Raw genomic sequence first — 19,156 nt, forward strand, 5'->3', positions numbered from 1 at the left:
AAAGGAGTTATATTTTAGCCTTTGGCATCGCAGACGCTCGTTGGCACATGCGAGCAGTGTGGGTGCAATAATTGAATAACATGGATTTCTACATTTATTTTGCGACGCTCGCGCACGCGACGTGTCCGGTCTGGTCAGCATGTTAGCATCGCAGACATAAGCGTCATTATTTTACCAAATTTTGCATCTGCACTGTTCTTCAAGTCAATGTATTTTTGTCAAATTTTCTGTGGACATTGTTCAAAGTAGTCCTTGTGCATAGAGCTGTACAAATATAACATAGGCTAGGTATGATTGAGCTGAGGTTTTGGAATTGAGTAAACTCGGAAGTTCTACTTTACTCTAAAATTAAGTGAGGTTAGAACATCCTGGTGGGATAGGTCTGAATCACTCTGATTGGATATGCAATGTGATTATGACATTGTAGTCACTCAACGATTTCTCGTAACCCTTTTGTGTGCCATTACCAAGTTTACAATGCACGGAACCTTCAACTGTATTCTTTTAATAAACGGAAGTTCCTATATTCCCCACTGGTGCGTTGTATTCATATTGTTCCTCATTTCCTTTTTGCTTTAATATCCTTCCTATTATTTTGCATGTATGTTTATTTTCAACCTCCCTGCATCCTTTGGGGTTTGAGTCACAAAAAAAATGTATTCCATTTACCGCTCAGTCTTTGTTTGTTTCTTTTTATAGGGTCTCTGTTTGTAGTTTGAGATTGTTGCCCCCGGCGACTGTCTAGTCTAGCAATATGTAGCCTTGAAGGGCTGCAGGTAGCCTACTGTAGGGTTTAGCTTATGCCTTGCTCCAACTAGGTACAGTATCCCACACCCGACTCGTCATTTAAAGAGTCACTAATGATAAACATGAATGATTGGCAGGATTCCACTTACTGGTCTTCCAGGTCTAAAGCTAAAAGTGTGGGCTCTATATAACCAGAGAAGAAGAGGTGAAGCGAGAGGGTTTACTCTGCCCAAAATCTGTCCACAAAAATAAGACCACGAAGTGGAGGTCAATAAACATCATGTTTATGGACAGCTCGAGCTGAATTAGCCTTTATGCTAGTGACCTTTCATCTACTGATGTAGTGTTACTATCATTTGCGAGTTATGTCACAAATATTAATATCCACGAAAGCTATATTAGTTAACTTTCTTTGTGAAATTTAATCATGATTTATGTATTCTGTTTCTGTGTTTCATTGTTGTCATGCTATGCTCTGATAGCTAGCTAGGCTAGCACTCGTTCATAGCTTTTGAGAGACACCTTTAGTGCAAAATGTTCTAGTCTATAGAGTCTTTAAATGATCAGCCGTTGTCTGTGAACCACTGGCGGCTTTGGATTTAGATGACACATTTCCAATCAGCTTCCTTGTACTGCTAGCCAAGGTTAATTTGTAGAAATGACGGCCACCTGCCAAGTTCAGTCGCAGAGCTCCGTCAATCAGAGCCATTTCTGGTACAAGTGACAGTTGTGTGTGCGTCTAGGATTCGCTCATGCGCAATGGTCGTGTCAGGTATCATTGCAGTTGGCATAGGTCATGACAGGCAAAGTATCAAGGCGTAGTGTACCAAGGGTGAACTTTATAATGGCAGGTGGTGACTAAAACATACTTGCTGCTTATTTTCCCTTTGACATTTTTCCATTGAAAAAACACTTGAAAAAACAAACAATGGATAAGTTTGAATGTTTGCTTTAGAGGTATCTGTGCTACAAGCTGTCTGTCTCAGTACCATCATTCAATAATTCATATTAGCCTATCCCTTTACAACATACAGTACCAGTGAAAAGTTTGGACACACCTACTCATTACAGGGTTTTTCTTTATTTTGACTATGTTCTACATTGTAGAATAATAGTGAAGACATTAAAACTATGAAATAACACATATGGAATCATGTAGTAACCAAAACAGATTATTCAAAGTAGCCACCCTTTGCCTTGATGACAACTTTGTACACTCTTGGAATTCTCTCAACCAGCTTCATGAGGTAGTCACCTGAAATGCATTTTTGTGGAATTTCTTTCCTTAATGCGTTTGAAACAATCAGTTGTGTTGTGACAACGTAGGGTTGGTACACAGAAGATAGCCCTATTTGGTAAAAGACCAAGTCCATATTCTGGCAAGAACAGCTCAAATAAGCAAAGAGAAACAACAGTCCATCATTACTTTATGACATACAGCTCAGTAAATCCGTAATATTTCAAGAACTTTGAAAGTTTCTTCAAGTGCAGTTGCAAAAACCATCAAGCGCTATGATGAAACTGGCTCCCATGAGGACCGCCACAGGAAAGGAAGACCCAGAGCTACCTCTTCTGCAGAGGATAAGTTCATTAGAGTTACCAGCCTCAGAAATTGCAGCCCAAATAAATGCTTCACAGAGTTCAAGTAACAGACACATCTCAACACTAACTGTTCAGAGGAGACTGTGTGAATCAGGCCTTCATGGTCGAATTGCTGCAAAGGAACCACTACTAAAGGACACCAATAATAAGAAGAGACTTGCTTGGGCCAAGAAACACAAGCAATGGACATTAGATTGGTGGAAATCTGTCCTTTGGTCTGATGAGTCCAAATTTGAGATTTTTGGTTCCAACCACCGTGTCTTTGTGAGACACCGAGTAGGTGAGCGGATGATCTCTGCATGTGTGGTTCCCACCGTGAAGCATGGAGGAGGAGGTGTGATGATGTAGGGGTGCTTTACTGGTGACACTGTCTGAGATTTATTTAGAATTCAAGGCACACTTAACCAACATGGCTACCACAGCATTCTGCAGCGATACTCCATCCCATCTGGTTTGCGCTTAGTGGGGCCATCATTTGTTTTTCAACAGGACAATGACCCAACACACCTCCAGGCTGTGTAAGGATTATTTGACCAAGAAGGAGAGTGATGGAGTGCTGCATCAGATGACCTGGCCTCCACAATCACCCAACCTCAACCCAATTGAGATGGTTTGGGATGAGTTGGACCGCAGAGTGAAGGAAAAGCAGCCAACAAGTGCTCAGCATTTGTGGGAACTCCTTCAAGACTGTTGGAAAAGCATTCCAGTTGAAGCTGGTTGAGAGAATGCCAAGCGTGTGCAAAGCTGTCATCAAGGCCAGGGGTGGCTACTTTGAAGAATCTAAAATATATTTTGATTTGTTTAACACTTTTTTGGTTACTAAATGATTCCATATGTGTTATTTCATAGTTTTAATTTCGTCACTGTTATTCTACAATGTAGAAAATAGTCAAAATAAAGAGAAACCCTGTAATGAGTAGGTGTGTCCAAACTTTTGACTGTTACTGTATATCAGTTACAATATATGAGCTCAACAGCTATTTAATCTTAGAAAACAGCCCGGGTGACTTGTAGTTGTAAACAAGCTCATTTAATGACTGTGGTTTCATCTAATAACGAAACAGATGGTGCACACTCAGAGACGTGGGAGACAAGCACTTTACTGACAAATAAACCATCCAACAAAGCTCTGACAATCATTGCCAAAAACTACTCTTATTTACTGCATCAATTCAGGGAGATTCATTTACATGGGTTCATGAGGTTTATATATATATTCAGAAATGTACATTTGTTTTTTGTTTCTTCTTGGTTGGGTAATGGTGATCCAACAATGTTTCCTGGGTAGGGGGAATGTCCTTGGGCACTAGAGAGGGTCTAATCTGTTCTTCCTGTCCTCTTCAGCAGACGACACATCCACCTTTCAACTCCTTGAATGGGTTCTTGTCCTCTGCAATACCTTTGACCAGGGTGTCATCTTCTACACCGGCCTGAACGGCCTCCATAAACTCAGTACAGCACTTAGACGTCTGTCGTACAAAAGAATAGTCTACCGGTAACACACACAACTTTAATATCAAGAATGCCATTACAGTCTCATTTGATGACCAATCCAGATCTCTTATTGTTTCTACATAGATATTACTTTTACAATTGGAAAAATGATCAATTAAAGTAAGCTGGTCGAATTTACCAGCCATCTCTCAAGCTTGACTTCAATCTTCTTTTGGTCTCTTTCCATTTTAGCCTTATCCACGTCTGTCAACTCGTCCATATTTATCACCCCCGGCATTGTCTGTCAAAGAAAATAAATACATTGTTGCCGAAGGGAAGGTAAACATTATTCTTAAAGTAGAGACACACTCACAAAAACAATTTTAAAATGTGCCTCGTAGAAGCTTGATAATCATAATTGCATACATTAGGTGGTACTTCATTAATTGTTTTGTTGATTGGGGTTGTGAATATTCATTGGTATATTATATTTTTTAAATAGTCCCCAATCCTACACTCAGATGATCCCTTCCCTATGATTGCTAGATTAATGAATTGAATAATATTAATTCATCAAATATATATTAATTCATAAAAGACAAGGAACAAAAGGACTTACCGCGTCTTTCAAGGACCAGTCTTCCACCCCTGAAAACTGCTAGAGAAATCCCTCTCCTCTCCCTCAATCCAGGTTATAAAGTAATCTGCATAAACATCCTAATCTCTTAATCTGATTAAAACGAGGCCCTTTATTCCAACACTGTAGAATCATAGCAGAGGGCAAAGGGCCACTCTCCAAAGTACAGGTGTTACGTTGGAAGTTGTGTTGTTGAGACGTCTAAAAATGGCATTGAGAGTGGAAGAATATGAATAATACGTTGATACGTACAATATTTTGCCTGTGGTTCTCTTCACTGTTCCAATGCAGATATGGGTCAAGGGGAATGACATGTTAGCAGTTCATGTTAGCATGATAAGAAGGCTAATCTGTATTTACCTTCAACCTGTCATGTTGAAGGATACATCATCATTAGGACCATCTGCATTGTTGGAAAAGGACCTGAAAGTAAGCATTTCACTGTTAGTCTAAACCTGTTGTTTACGAAGCATGTGACAAATAAGATTTGATTTGATTTATGAATATGACAACTATAGCAGTTCTCCAGGAGATATAAAGGATTGATGAGCTTGAACTGAGATCATAGAGGTACTGCAATAGCTGCATCCATGAGCTGTGTAGGCTAGTATTGTCTAAGTAACTATAAGTCACATTTTCTATGGCTTTGGGACGAAGCAAGATAACGTCTTTTCAGTGTAGAGTGTAGATGTAGGAACGATACTGCAACTGGTGCATCCATGAGATGGGTTCCTATGTATCTATTAGCCGACATGTTCTGTGCCTTTCAGATGTAGAAAGGTTTCATGTCAGTGCAGAGAAAAGGTGCAGAGAGAAAAAGTGTGTGGGAGTATAGTGGTCACTGGTCAGACATTATCCTGTCAAGGGAGAAAGAGTATTGTCCCATGTTGAGAATGGGGTGGAGAAGGTCATTTCTATGGAATGGATGACAGCCTCCTGTCAAGGGAGAAAGAGTATTGTCCCATGTTGAGAATGGGGTGGAGAAGGTAATTTCTGTGGAATGGATGACAGCCTCCTCTACAATATACTGAGAGAGATGGAATCAAGGTTTAATTAAGAGGACAGTCAGGGGTTCATGTTATGAAATAATTTCCCCCTCTTGTTGCTGTCCTCTACTAGCTTTCCACCTATGTAATTGAAATGTATTGAGATTGAGAAATAAGCCTTTCTTTTCTTAGACCAAGGCTCCTATTCAATATTCAATCAAATACAGGTCAAGCACTGAGTCTAGCCTACATTTGAATTGTGCTGCCTGTATGTGTTGGATTCAGGCACAGAACAAAACAGGGTGACCAGTTTGAAACGAAAAGAATCTCCACTGCAAATGAATTGGAAACATGTTTGGTGCTCTACAACAACTAGGTTTCAAATGCAAACTTTGTGTGTGAGTAAAGTACCTGTCGGATAAAAAATATCATGACAGGCCTGATGGAAAGAGGCAATTTGTCGGTAAACTTTATAAATGTGCACAAAATATGCTACAAAAATTGGGATCTTTTTGTGTCAGTAAAATGTATTATGTAAGAAATTGCGGTGGAAACGCTTTTATGCACAAATATTGATATAATAACCATCATATAGAAATAAACTTGGAGTCATGTGATGACATGTTGTGTGGTCCCTCCCACTACAACGCGGGAAAGCATGTCGTTTATTGGCTACAGATTAAATATATTATGAATTTCACAGGGTGGTAAAAGTGCATGGTGATGAGTTTAATGCTCATTTCCAAAAAATATCGAGGACGTTATTCTGGTGACATGATGATCGATGCTTTGCTGTTTGACAAATAAAAATAATCTCGCTATTTTGTCCATAACAATCTCATAATGTAGTAACAGGCTATACTGTCACTGTAGTTGCGAGTTGTTGGCTAGAGCGCACGTGCTTATACCAGAGTGGGCATATTCTCTATGTAACTCCCCCAAAAATTGTGACAAAACCATCAGTAGAGTTGAAAATGTAATGGAAACACATTTAAATTGTCATTTTTATCCGATACGTGAATTTAACCGCAAAAGTTATGTTTATGCGCACTTCGTAATCACGCACAGCCTTTTATCCTCAACAAGTAAAAAACAAGTAAAAATATGTTGGAAACACATCTCTTATGTGGAGAATGCGGGATTTTGGAATATATATAGAGAAACTACTTAAAAAATGTAAGAAACAACAATAATCTACATTATCATGTAATTGAACTACTCTGAAGACAGCAGTCCACAACATGACACATATGGTCATAAACCTGTTAACAAATCATTATTTTCATGATACCGATGATTTATTAATTATCACTACCATAGTAGTTCCGTTCCCAGACTAGCCTACATCTATTCTGGTGTATTTCCACAGCAATGATTAGACCATAGCTATTACCCAAGATGGGCGTCTTGCATAAATATTTTAGCTGTCTATAAATGTGACATTGTCTATGATTCAAATCATCACATTAATCAGTCGTTTTAAGATCTACTACGAATTTTTATGAAAATGACAAATGAGTCATCAGCTATAGCCCGCCCCTCCGGCCCCTTGGGAAAATCTTTACAATAGTATAAATGGCTGCACATCTCGTGCGTAAAATTAGAAGGATAGTTGAATTTAGAGCCGATCTACAACAATGGAGTTCAGTTTATTGATTTTTCTGATCCTTTCATGCTCCCTTTGTTACGTTTTTGCGTTGTCACCGAAACAAGGTAAAGAAACATTTGATTACCGTGACTGTTGATTTTATTCGTTATGAGAGTTAAGCACCAAAATACCGTTCAACCCCATGATAATCAATATAATGGGCGTTGGCTCAAGCCTTTCTAGTAGTGATAAAGTTGTTGTTGACATGAATCTGTACTTCAGCAGAGATGTCTTTACCTAGGGGGCATAATTCAAACCGTATCGTGGAATTTCAGCGGTACAGTTTGATTGACAGTTAAAGGCAACGTTCCCTCATTATGGTAAACGCTGCCGGTTTAACAGGAATTTAACTTTACATGTCAAGCGTGTTATCTGTAACGCTTCAGCGATACAGATTGAATAGAGACCCTAATTACATAGCCAGCAATAGTGTTGATGTTGTGTGTTTCTTCTCATTCCAGAGGTGTGTCTTCTTCAAGTAGACGAGGGGCCTTGCAGAGGAGATAGCCAGCGTTACTACTACAATACTATCACTCAACAATGTGAGGTGTTCAGCTATGGAGGCTGCCAAGGGAATGGCAACAACTTCATGAGTTTTATGGAATGTAAGAAAGCATGTTTTAGGATACCAAGTAAGTTTATTTGCATTTTAATGAAAGACTGTATTTGTTTAGCAATTGCAGTCATTTTCCTTTGCATTAAAAAGTTTGCTGTTTTAAATAATGTATTTATTTATTTGATATGCAATCAAAACTATTGTAACCATTGAAATCATGATGTTTGTGGAAATCTGGCCTATTAAAGCACTAAAGATTTGAAATGGACACATCAATTTATTTAGGGTAAATGGCAATACACCGTGACACGTTTCATTTTTCAATAGTTCTTATAAGAATGTGTGTCTTTGCACATCCTCCACCCACCAGAGATCCCCCAGATCTGCAGGTTCCAGAAGGAGGAGGGTCCCTGCCGTGCCATGCACTGGCGCTACTTCTTCAACATGACCACCATGCAGTGTGAGCAGTTTGTCTACGGCGGCTGTCAGGGCAACGAGAACCGCTTCCAGAACCAGATGTCTTGCATGGAGTACTGTAGACCACACAAAAGTATGTGGAGAATGGTCAAAGTCAACAGTCAGGCTGTTTTCTATCAGCTGTACTGCACAATAGAGAAAACATTTCCACGTAAACACATCAGTGTTGAGCACATAGGCTCATTCCACGTAAACACATCAGTGTTGAGCACATAGGCTCATTCCATGTGAACAATGCTAGTTAGACCCATATTCTACTGTGTTCTACTGTGCTCACTCTGTTGTGTTGTTAACTTTGTATTAATTTTGCGGAAACATATTTAACTTTGCTCACAAGAATTACATGAAGAAGTATGTAGAAACAAGATTAGAGGAACCTCTTTCATGAAATCGGCCAGGCAATTTGATTGTAAACACCCACATCCAGGACATTTTAAACTTGTAGTGTATTTGACGTTTAAAAAGGCTTCTGAAGTTTGTAATTCCCACTTTAAAATTTTAGACTTGATTTTCCCTTACGAAATGTATCAACCCCTACAAACATTTCCATTAAAGGTGCACTATGCAGAAATCGCTCCACCATTTCCTGGCTGCTAAAATTCAGATAGATTGCCTAATTTCAGGATATGTGACAAAATAAGAAATTATAGTGTAGAGAATCATTGTACTATCTAAACCACTGCGAAATATATTTTCCATAACCAAAAATGTTGTATTTTCAGCTGTTTGAAGCTGGTGCACAAAACCGAAAGTAAAATAAGCAAAAATGTAACTTAAGAAACATATAATTAGCGTGCATAAAACAGATCTACCGGTTCTTAGACTTGCTTTCAATGAGAATGACAGATTTATAACTAACATTTCTATGTGAATTTAGTTGGGTCGCCCAAAAAGTTACATATTGCATCTTGAATTATAATCTACACCATAATTCACATTTCCTGTTGCTGTAGGATTTTTTTCCTGCTGGCTCAAATTAAGATCATACATCTGTAAGTAATCAGGAAATTCAACAAGATAGAAGGAACAGCAGTACAAAAATACCAACCCTGACTCTAACAGCCTGCTCTATCAATACGATACTCAAGGGTCTCACAGTTTGCGAGTGCCTTAATTTTCCTCAAAAATTGCACTGAAATGATTCCAAATGGCCCTCTATACAGCCTTCTCTCAGTTGTGCATCTGTTCATGTTCAGAAGCCGGAGATGATCCTCTTGATCTAAAATTAGACAATGCTAGCTGAAGAGTAGACTACATTTACAGAGTACTTATTGTCCTTTCTTTAGACTCCATTATTCCGAAATGATTCCATCCAGTGCCCTCGCTCAATTTTACATCTACTAATGTAATTAAGCAATGAGCAATGACACCAGCAATGAGCTTCTTGGTTTAAAACGAGATAATGTTAGCTGAAGAGTAGCCTTCTCTTTCAGAGTTCTTATAGTTGTTTTGTGTGATTGACAGCTACTCCTGTGCTCTGCCTGGATCCCCTGGATAAAGGAGGCTGTGCTGCGTCTATTCTGCGGTATTACTACAACTCAGCTTCCAGGATGTGTGAGCGGTTCATCTATTCAGGCTGTGGAGGAGGCAGCAACAACTTTATATCCAGGCAAAGCTGCATGGACGTCTGTGCTAAAGGTATAATAATGGTCATGACACACGTACGCATGTACAGACGTGCACGCACACACCCACCCACCCACAGACGTGCACGCACACACTCACCCACCCACAGACGTGCACGCACACACTCACCCACCCACAGACGTGCACGCACACACTCACCCACCCACAGACGTGCACGCACACACTCACCCACCCACAGACGTACACGCACACCCAGTATTCTCTATTTTTTGTTTATCTGAAGATAGATCTGGGAGGTAAGGGAGGAAGGTGGTGTTGTTGAAAATAGTGAACAACAGACTTATTACATTTGTCAGCCCAGCAACCATTTGCATGTTCCCCATAATTGCAGTAATGGCTACAAGGCTTCTCGTTAGCGAAAGCTAACACGCTGAGTATATTTTTACTATCTCAGTAATAATTTAAATGTGGCAGATTATAGACAGGTAGAAGTTACATGTAGCTGTGTTTTAGGTCATGATGTGACTGGGGATACTGAATAGATGAACTGCTCACACGTCCAGGAAGCTGAGTTGTAGTAGTGGTGCAGTATGTGGATCAGGTTATAAGGTACATGCTTTATGACTTTTCCATTTCTAACGGGATCAAGCGCAGCCAGCTTTGAATGCAGTACAGTGCCCCAAAACAGCTGGGTTACACCTCAATCTCTCAATTTTGGCCACATTAATTGGATATTTGTGTAATATAATATATGATTATGCTATAACTGACAATATGTGTAGTTTAGGTTCATTTGCACACAGTTTTCAATAGTTTTAGGTGGTTTTAGTCGAGCTGAGGCTCTCCCCCCCCAGCAGGCAAACCGAATGTTCTGCACCTTACTGTGACTTAATAAGGGAAAGGGAAAGGGGGATACATAGTCAGTTGTACAACTGAATAATAACCTATATGACGATATGTCATTTTCTTTGTTCCAGCTGGGAAACCATGGAAACCCAGAAGAACAGGCATGAAGAGAACAACCACCAAAAAAGGCATTAGAATAAAGTCTAATAACGGTATTAAATGGTCAACAATTTGATTCAGTGATTTTTATTCAAAGAGACACATGGATTGACTGTAAATGAACAGACATTGAAATGTTGATTTGTATGTTTTTTCCTGCACCAGAAGTAACTAGCTACTTGCACTGCCTTTTCTATAGATGTTAACTGTGATGCACTGTTGAAAATAGCATCCAACCACTCGAATGGGAATCAACCTACACCAGCAGTATTTTTGCTGTGTACCTTTCTCAAGACGGTGTATTGTAGAATACATTTACCATGGCAGCTATCATACAATATAGCATTTCATTTTTGTTAGCAAAATAATTAATGTATTTTTAGTATTTTGTGTTTTTAACATAGTATATTTCAACAAAAACCTTTGGTTAGCTTTATATGAAGTTTTCGCACAATGGCATATTTTGGATATAATTTAACTTTGCCTTGTCTGGATAGTCTTGTTATTAAGCAGGAATAAGAACTGAATGTGTATCAATACTTATTCTGTATTTGTTCTTAACTGACTTGCCTAGTTACATTTTTTAAAATTACATCTTTATTTTCCTCTGGATCCTCTTTGGTCAGATATGCTTGCATCATCACCTTGTCCCTTCTCATCTGGGTTTCCAGGTGATAGCACAGCCACAAGGTCAAAATTGGCTATTATCATACAAATTTATGAGAACAAAAATGCCCTTTTTGGTCTTAATTTAAGGTTAGGGATAGTCATAAGGTTAGCAGTGTGGTTAGTGGTAGGTTTAATATCACATTTTAAGAAGATAAATTGTAGAAATAGGCAGGGTTTATGACTGTGGTCACAAAGTCAACACATCTGTCACGCCCTGACCTTAGAGATCCTTATTATTCTCTATGTTTGGTTAGGTCAGGGTGTGACTCGGGTGGGAAAGTCTATGTTTTCTATTTCTTTGTTTTTGGCCGAGTGTGGTTCCCAATCAGAGGCAGTTGTCTATCGTTGTCTCTGATTGGGGATCATATATAAGTTGTCATTTTCTTTTTGGGTTTTGTGGGATCTTGTTTTCTGTTTAGTGTCTGTGCCTGACAGAACTGTTCGCTTTCGTTTTCGCTTTCGTTATTTTGTTGAAGTGTTTTTTGAATAAAAGGAATCATGAACACTTTCCACGCTGCGCTTTGGTCAACTCTTCCTTCCACCAACGAGAGCCGTTACAACATCAATGTAATATGTGATACATACTGACACACCTGCAGGTACATTCCCATCCACTATACAATAACATGACATGACAATTCAGATTTATTTCGTTGTTTTGACATGAACCCTAACTTGAAAGGGTCAGAAAATCCAATAGAAAACCATGGACCAGAAACGTAATAAGCATTAAAAAGGATTTAGAAGGAATTAAAATGTTCCCATAGAGTTTCTGTATGCAAATTGATACTTTGGAGTTTGCACTCCTTGCTTTTGTCAAATAAACTAAGACGCATTTCAGACAAGCTTGTTAAATTTAATCACATAGAAAATGTATCCCTGTTTTTTGTCGCTTTGTTGTGAGATAAAATCTCCAGCAAAAGCCATTAAAAGCTGTCCATCTCTGTAATAGACATGGTGGTTTATTTTCTATTACAGACAAACCGTCTGAAATGGAACCTATTAATTTTGAATGGTGCTGATTATGAGAGATTTGACTGACATAAGAGTACTTGAGGCCACTGTACTAGTCACAGGACATTAGGTAGGGCAATTTACTAGTAATTAATTCACTGTTTTAATTAAATTACTTTTATATACAGAACCATGAGATCCATGTGTTAATCAGTCCAGTTGTTGTCAGACCCTTTAGCTCTATACCTTACGTACTGTATAAGCCTAGCCTGTTGTTCTAAGGCAATTTTCAGCTACCATAATATTACTTGTCATTCTATATACATTTAAATAACAAAACATTAGTATTTTTCATAAAAGTGATTGCATGTATACCAATTAATCATGTGTTCTATAAATAATATAATTGAAAGTGCTGGAAGCTAAAAGATTACTCAAGTTTGAGGATGACTTGGGGACTTAGGTTACAGAACTTTAGGCGCCTCCTGGTGGCAGAATTACACCCGTTACAGCTGCCCTTGGCAAAGGAAAAGGAAGTGCATCCCAAATGGCACCCTATTCCCTGTATAGTGCACTACTTTTGACCAAAACCCATAGGACTCTTGTCAAAAGTAGTGCACTATATAGGGAATAGGGTGCTATTTGGGACATATTCAGTATATGCTTGAGAAAGTAAACCGCCCAGTAGCTCCATGTAGACTGTGTTCCTAGTATATTAGTATCCATAATTAACATAGTCTATTAACAGAGTTATACCAGAGTCTATTACTTCTAACTACTCTATCTGTGGATGGATCCGGTCCTAGGTCTGTTAGGACCTTCATTCAGCATGACCTGATAGCTTGGCAGCAGGGGCTGGATCCTGAACAGCCACTGGGTGGGGATCCAAGGCAACGTTTTACAGACTTCCACCTTCCACCCATATTAACTGTAAATGAGTAAGCAGCAGCACCCCTCTTCTTTCTTTCATCCCTTCATCATGCATTTCACTCATACATCCCTCTGAATTATCCACCAAAAGGGAATCAAGAAGTTTTGTCATGTTGAGGTGACTGATATAATAAAGAATCTAATTAAATCCTCCTATGAGAGAAGTACATTTTCTGACCTTTGCCCAACAGCTGGAAATTTTTGGTGTCAGTCTCTGGGTATGTCTTAAATGGCACCATATTCCCTATATAGCGCACTACTTTTGACCAGAGCCCTATCAGCCCTGGTTAAAAGTAGGGCACTACAAAGGGAATAGGGTGCTATTTGGGATGCTGACTAAACCAAACATCTTCTGACTGAGTGCTCTGGAGCCTGGCTGTTTCCGTACCAACACATGGCATCACATTTTCCCCAGAGTCCATGATCCAGTGTGGGATTAAGAGGAGTGTCTCTCTCTCTCACCCCTGCCTGAATTGATCTCTCTGGTCTGGTCCGAGGCTAGGCTGGGCTAGGCAGGCCTGGCTGACACTCCCTGTCGATCTGTCTCGCCGCCTACGTTCTCTGTCACGTGGCCATGTTACGGAAACACAGATCAACTGTACTGTGTACCTCTGCTGGAGTGATGCAGTGGTGAAAAAAGTAGTTGTGATTAAAAAGTTACGCTCCCTATACTTTCAATGCCGTTTTCTGCAAAAGGTGGGTAAACTGTCAAGCAATTTCTTTTTTTTTAAGCTGGGGAAACGTTTACTTACGTTTACCCTCCACTACACCACTGCTCTGCTGTAGACGTTGTAATGGGCATTGCTTTAAAGCATACGACCCCGAATTCTTCCCACAGTTCTGTCAAGTTGGCTGGATATCCTTTGGGTGGTGGACCATTCTTGATTCACACGGGAAACTGTTGAGCATGAAAAACCCAGCAGCGTTGCAGTTCTTGACACAAACCGGTGCGCCTGGCACCTGCTACCATACCCTGTTCAAAGGCACTTCAATCTTTTGTATCGCCCATTCACCCTCTGAATGGCACACGTACATAATCCGTCTCAATTGTCTTAAAAATCTTTATTTAATAACCTGTCTTCTCTCCTTCTTCTACACGGATTGAAGTGGATTTAACAAGAGACATCAATAAGGGATCATAGCTTTCACCTGGATTCACCTGGTCTGTCTATGTCATGAAAATAGCAGGTGTTCATAATATTTTGTACACTCAGTGTATAACTGGGGGTTTAGCATTCACATCCATCAAGCTTGGTATCTTAAGATCTACATGTACAAAATAAGAGCTTGAATGTGATTTGAATATTCAAAGGATGTAATCAAAGGCGCTATAATTTCATCTGAATCCCTATGAAAAAAGTTCAACAGTGAACTCTGCATTCACGGAATCCTGGGTTTGATAGTGAATATTTTATTTTAAATCATCTGTGTTTATTCACAGACCTTTGTTTTATGTTGGGGCTGAAGCATATACCTTTAGTCTGTAGGTAGAATCTTCCTTTATTTTGTGATGGGCGGTAGCATACACCTTCAGTCTGTTAACAGAATCTTCCTTGATGGCACACATTCTATGACTCTCAATGGAGATAAAGTAGATCTACCACTGTAGCCTGCATGCTGCACGCGTGCCAGAGTCATTTTCAATCAAAGTTTGGAAGATTACAAATTACTCAAACAAATCCCCTGAATACAGACACACAGCCACACATTTCTTAACCTGATGTATTTTACAACACATTCACAAAGTAAAGTGAAGAAAGATTTCAATATGTGCACTCCACGCGGCAGCCTCCAAAGGTTAATAACTTTATATCAAAAATAAATGTCATCCGTTCTCAGCAGACTTGGCAGGTAAACACATTGGCGCTATTGTATTTGTGTGTCTTAATAAAGTAATATATTTTGTTAGGTTTGTGGATGGAGGCTACTGTAGAGCGCTCCACCTCCTGAGAGCTGAACTTAGAACCCTCTGAATAGGCAAGGCGTATGCAGATGTGAGGCGTGGAACCATCCTTCTTCTGTGATTACCTCCGTAAATCAAACAAAACGTTATTCTGCCAATGGAGCACAGCTCAGAGGAATGGTCACGAAATGCTGGCCTGGCACCAGGGGAGACTGAGTGCATATGCTTCTAGCACCACAGTTTCTGGAGTTGAGTTGTAGTGGGTCTACAGTAAATAGAATGTGTCCCACAGTATTGCCTACACACAATAAATCAGACAACATTTTGACCATAAAGGTCTTCTCCAGCTGATGGGATTGAATTCTGTGGCTCTACAGGTTGTTTAAAAAGGTTCTTGGAAGAAAGTTTAATTTCTCATATGACAGTGACATGTGATGTGTGTAACAGCATCTTACCCCACTGTGAGTAGACCTGCAGGTCTTAAGATTGTGACTTTGATAAATACATTAGGGAGGTTTGAATCTGTGTGGGCATCCACCATTTTTGAGCCATTCCAGAATCAAGGACCTATCAATTCAACACAATCTACAGACTTATTTGTTACCAAATATACTAATTGGAGGAGTTGGAGGAAGTCTCCAGATTTTACCAGAGGGATCCTCTCTGTGGATCCAGACAATTGATGCCCGTGACATTATCTGCCACCAGCCGCCATTACGTGCCTTTATTTTCACCTCCAGAGCCTAAAATGTAGCATCTCCTCGTGAAACAGGTGCCTGACTGGTTCTATTTCCTCTCTACCTGGCTCAAACAATGGCCATGATGGGCTTAAGCTGGATAAAGATCTCTTCCTTGCTTTTGAAGGTCACTGTGGCTGCCTCATATCTAATAAAACATGCAAACCAGTGGGCAGCTGAACCACACTGCTAACCTTATGCCTAACCCTAACCTTAAATTAAGAACAAAATATTCATTTTAGTTTTCATTAATTTCTAAAATATAGCTAATTTTGACTTTGTGACTGTGGTAACTAGTGGAAACCGCGGCTTTGGCTTTCTAAGAGGATTCTGCCTGATGAAGGGTCAAGTGAGGACAGCTTGGCTCAGTGTTTTACGCTATGTCAAAACCTTCATCCAGGTGTAATTGCCCTTTTAAAACCCCAACTCTCACTGGTCTCTAATGGACAGATGAACTAGAGGAGAGAAGCTGCGAAGCTGGTGAGAAAGCCCCTGTGTAGTATGGTTATTATTACCAAGGCTGTGTCCTAAATGGGACCCTATTCCCATTCCCTACATAGTGCGCTACATTTGACCAGAGCAATGAAGGCTCTTGTCAAATGTAAGGCACCACAGTATGTAGATAATAGAGTGCCATTTCAAACACATCCCAGGAGTTTCTTCTCTCTACCTGGTTAAATTAACATTGTGGCATCGCTGATGCACAGTGTATATTAAAGTGTGTATTAAAAGCATCACTAGGAGGTGGCAGTTTAATTTGATATGCACCTATTAAGGTTAATCTAATGATCTCGTGGAGACGTGAACAAACACTCCTCACATACAGTCGTGGCCAAAAATATTGGCAACCTTGCACTTTTTTCAAGTAACTCACAATTTTCCCTAAAAATAAGTTGACAATTATTTGTTCTCCACAATTCTTTATTTCACTGTTAACATTACAGAGCCTTTGTTTTTAATTCAGAACTTAATATATCCATTTGAATCAGAAAATAAACAGAAATAGCATCGTCATCGTTATTGTCACCCTAGACTTAATATTTGGTAGCACAGCCTTTGGTCAAAGTAACTGCAATCAAGTGCTTCCTATAACCATCGATGAGCTTCCTGCACCTCTGTACTGGCAGTTTGGCCCACTCCTCTTGTGCAAACTGCTCCAGTTCTCCCAGATTAGAAGGGTGCCTTCTCCTAACTGCTGTTTTCAGATCTCTCCACATGTTTTCAATGGGATTTAGATCTGGACTCATTGCTGGTCACTTCAGAACAGTCCAGCGTTTTGTCTTGAACCATTCCTGGGTGCTTTTTGAAGTGTGTTTAGAGTCATTATCCTGCTGGAAGATCAATGACCTTTCGACGGAGACCCAGCTTTCTGACACTGAGTCCGACATTGCGCTCCAAAATGCCTTGGTATTCTCCTGATTTCATGATGCCATGCACACGTTCAAGGCACCCAGTGCCAGAGGCAGGAAAGCAACCCCAAAACATCACTGAACATCCTCAACTTTTGACTGTAGGGAAGGTGTTCTTTTTTTTGAAGGCTTCATTTTGTTTTCTGTGAACATAGAGATGGTGTGCTCAACCATAAAGCTCTTATTTGGTCTCATCTGTCCACAGGACATTCTCCCAGGAGGATTTTGTTCAGGTGTGTTTTGGCAAATTGCAGTCGGGCTTTCTTATGTCTCTCTCTCAGCAGTGAGGTCCTCTTCGGTCTCCTACCATATAATCCCTTTTCATTGAGTTGGCGACGGATGGTGCGAGTTGAAATTGTCATACCTTTGAATATGTGGCAGTTGAACAAGGTACCTTTCCACCATTTAAAAAATCCTTTGCTGCAATCTTCCATCAGGTTTTCTCTTGCGACCACGTCCAGGGAGGTTGGCTACAGTGGCATGAAACTTAGACTTCCTAATAACATTACATACGGTGGAAACAGGAATATCAAGGTCTCTGGAGATGGACTTGCAGCCTTGAGATTTTCCATGCTTGGCTACAATCTTGTGTCTGACCTGCTTGGATAATTCTCTGGTTTTCTTTCTTTTCTCCATGCTCATTGTAGTACACAGTGACACAAAACAGGAGACTTTGTTATTTTCTCTATTCAAACTGGTTGAATGAGTGATTTTTATATTGCAGGCAGCTGCAACTCACCACAGGTGAGTTTAATTTCAAAGTAAAGGAGAAGCACCGGCTTGAGATCTAATTATTTATAATACTTCTAAAAGGTGGCAATAATATTGTTCGGCCCATTTTAGGATTTATTTGTGGAATAAGCTAAGCTTTAATAAATTATAAATTTTGTTTTGTTTTGTTCAACTGGATACCAAAATATGTTGACATTTCAACAGTTTTCTGAAAGAAATTGTGTATTATTTGAAAAAAGTGCAAGGGTACCAATATTTTTGGCCACAACTGTATATGTAATTACTTGTGTGCCTTTAATATCAAGCAAACCTTTAGAATTCGAGAAAATTTGAACTATTGCAAACAAAACAAAACATATTGAAAGCAAAACATTAACCCAAAAGTATTGAGAGAAAAATAAATTATATCGCAAGGAAATACATTTTGAAAGGCAAGAACAAATGAATTGTAAATGAATGCAAAAAATTGCAGTGAAACATTTTCAATGATAATGTGATTGTGATGAAACACTTCCCTCTTTGCTTGCAATGTTTTCTATCTTTGGTTATGTTACCCTGCCCTTTGCATTCGTTGCCTTTTTATGTTTGCAAAATTCTGGCACATTCATTCCATGTAGGTGGGGTTTAGCGGGATGCATAGATGATGAGTCTCTATTGGTCAACAGGTTTTGGAGTGACAGTTCATCCTCATTTTTTCTATCCCAGCTAGCAGCTTAAAACGATCACCCGGACAGCAATGTTAGATTGCTAGCTAGCTGGCGATGCTGAGGCAACAGCATTTTATGCTAACTACCTGTCACGACTTCCTCCGAAGTCGGTCCCTCTCCTTGTTCGGGCGACGTTCGGCGGTCGACGTCGCCGGTCTTCTAGCCATTGCCCATCCACCTTTCATTTTCCATTTGTTTTGTCTTGTCTTCCCACACACCTGCTTTCAATCCCATCAATTACATGTTGTGTATTTAACCCTCTGTTCCCCACATGTCCTTGTCCGGTATTGTTGATTGTAAGAGTTTGTGCACATTATGTCTGGCGTGTGAAGGGTTTCGTCCCAGGTTCCAGAGCAAGTGACGTAACTGATTGAAACGCTACTAGCGCGTACCCGCTAACTAGCTAGCCATTTCACATCCGTTACACTCACCTCCC

General features: G+C 39.7%; 2 protein-coding genes across 4 annotated transcripts; one reads left to right on the forward strand and one right to left on the reverse strand.

Moving 5' to 3' along the window:
• Positions 1–3,441: 3,441 nt before the first annotated feature.
• On the reverse strand, positions 3,442–4,452 carry LOC139559156 (guanine nucleotide-binding protein G(T) subunit gamma-T1-like). Its single transcript, XM_071374922.1, has 3 exons — positions 4,403–4,452; positions 3,983–4,084; positions 3,442–3,818 (listed from the first exon to the last, which is right to left on the reverse strand). The coding sequence occupies exons 2-3, from the start codon at positions 4,079–4,081 to the stop codon at positions 3,690–3,692; spliced, it is 228 nt and encodes a 75-aa protein (XP_071231023.1). The 5' UTR covers positions 4,082–4,084; positions 4,403–4,452; the 3' UTR covers positions 3,442–3,689.
• Positions 4,453–6,947: 2,495 nt separating this feature from the next.
• Positions 6,948–11,858, forward strand: LOC139559298 (tissue factor pathway inhibitor 2-like). 3 transcript variants are annotated; one of them, XM_071375168.1, is made up of 6 exons: positions 6,948–7,119; positions 7,516–7,686; positions 7,981–8,160; positions 9,552–9,725; positions 10,652–10,732; positions 10,879–11,858. In XM_071375168.1, the coding sequence occupies exons 1-6, from the start codon at positions 7,044–7,046 to the stop codon at positions 11,037–11,039; spliced, it is 843 nt and encodes a 280-aa protein (XP_071231269.1). In that variant the 5' UTR covers positions 6,948–7,043; the 3' UTR covers positions 11,040–11,858. The 3 variants fall into 3 exon arrangements, 2 of the variants coding, with proteins under 2 accessions (XP_071231269.1, XP_071231270.1); XR_011671734.1 differs by adding an exon at positions 10,188–10,283 and having other exon boundaries at positions 6,949–7,119; positions 10,652–11,009; XM_071375169.1 differs by having other exon boundaries at positions 6,950–7,119; positions 10,652–11,009.
• Positions 11,859–19,156: the final 7,298 nt, after the last annotated feature.

The sequence above is a fragment of the Salvelinus alpinus genome, chromosome 29 (genome assembly GCF_045679555.1).
Source record: "Salvelinus alpinus chromosome 29, SLU_Salpinus.1, whole genome shotgun sequence".
Taxonomy (NCBI): domain Eukaryota; kingdom Metazoa; phylum Chordata; class Actinopteri; order Salmoniformes; family Salmonidae; genus Salvelinus; species Salvelinus alpinus.

Excerpts from the sequence above, each read along its gene's own strand:
- LOC139559156 (XM_071374922.1), bottom strand. The coding sequence starts at position 4,081 with ATGCCGGGGGTGATAAATATGGACGAGTTGACAGACGTGGATAAGGCT. Across the intron at positions 3,819-3,982 it reads TCAAGCTTGAGAGATGGCTG|ACGTCTAAGTGCTGTACTGA; the intron begins GTAAATTCGACC and ends TTTGTACGACAG.
- LOC139559298 (XM_071375168.1), top strand. The coding sequence starts at position 7,044 with ATGGAGTTCAGTTTATTGATTTTTCTGATCCTTTCATGCTCCCTTTGT. Across the intron at positions 8,161-9,551 it reads GTACTGTAGACCACACAAAA|CTACTCCTGTGCTCTGCCTG; the intron begins GTATGTGGAGAA and ends TGTGATTGACAG. Across the intron at positions 10,733-10,878 it reads TAGAATAAAGTCTAATAACG|ATGTTAACTGTGATGCACTG; the intron begins GTATTAAATGGT and ends CCTTTTCTATAG.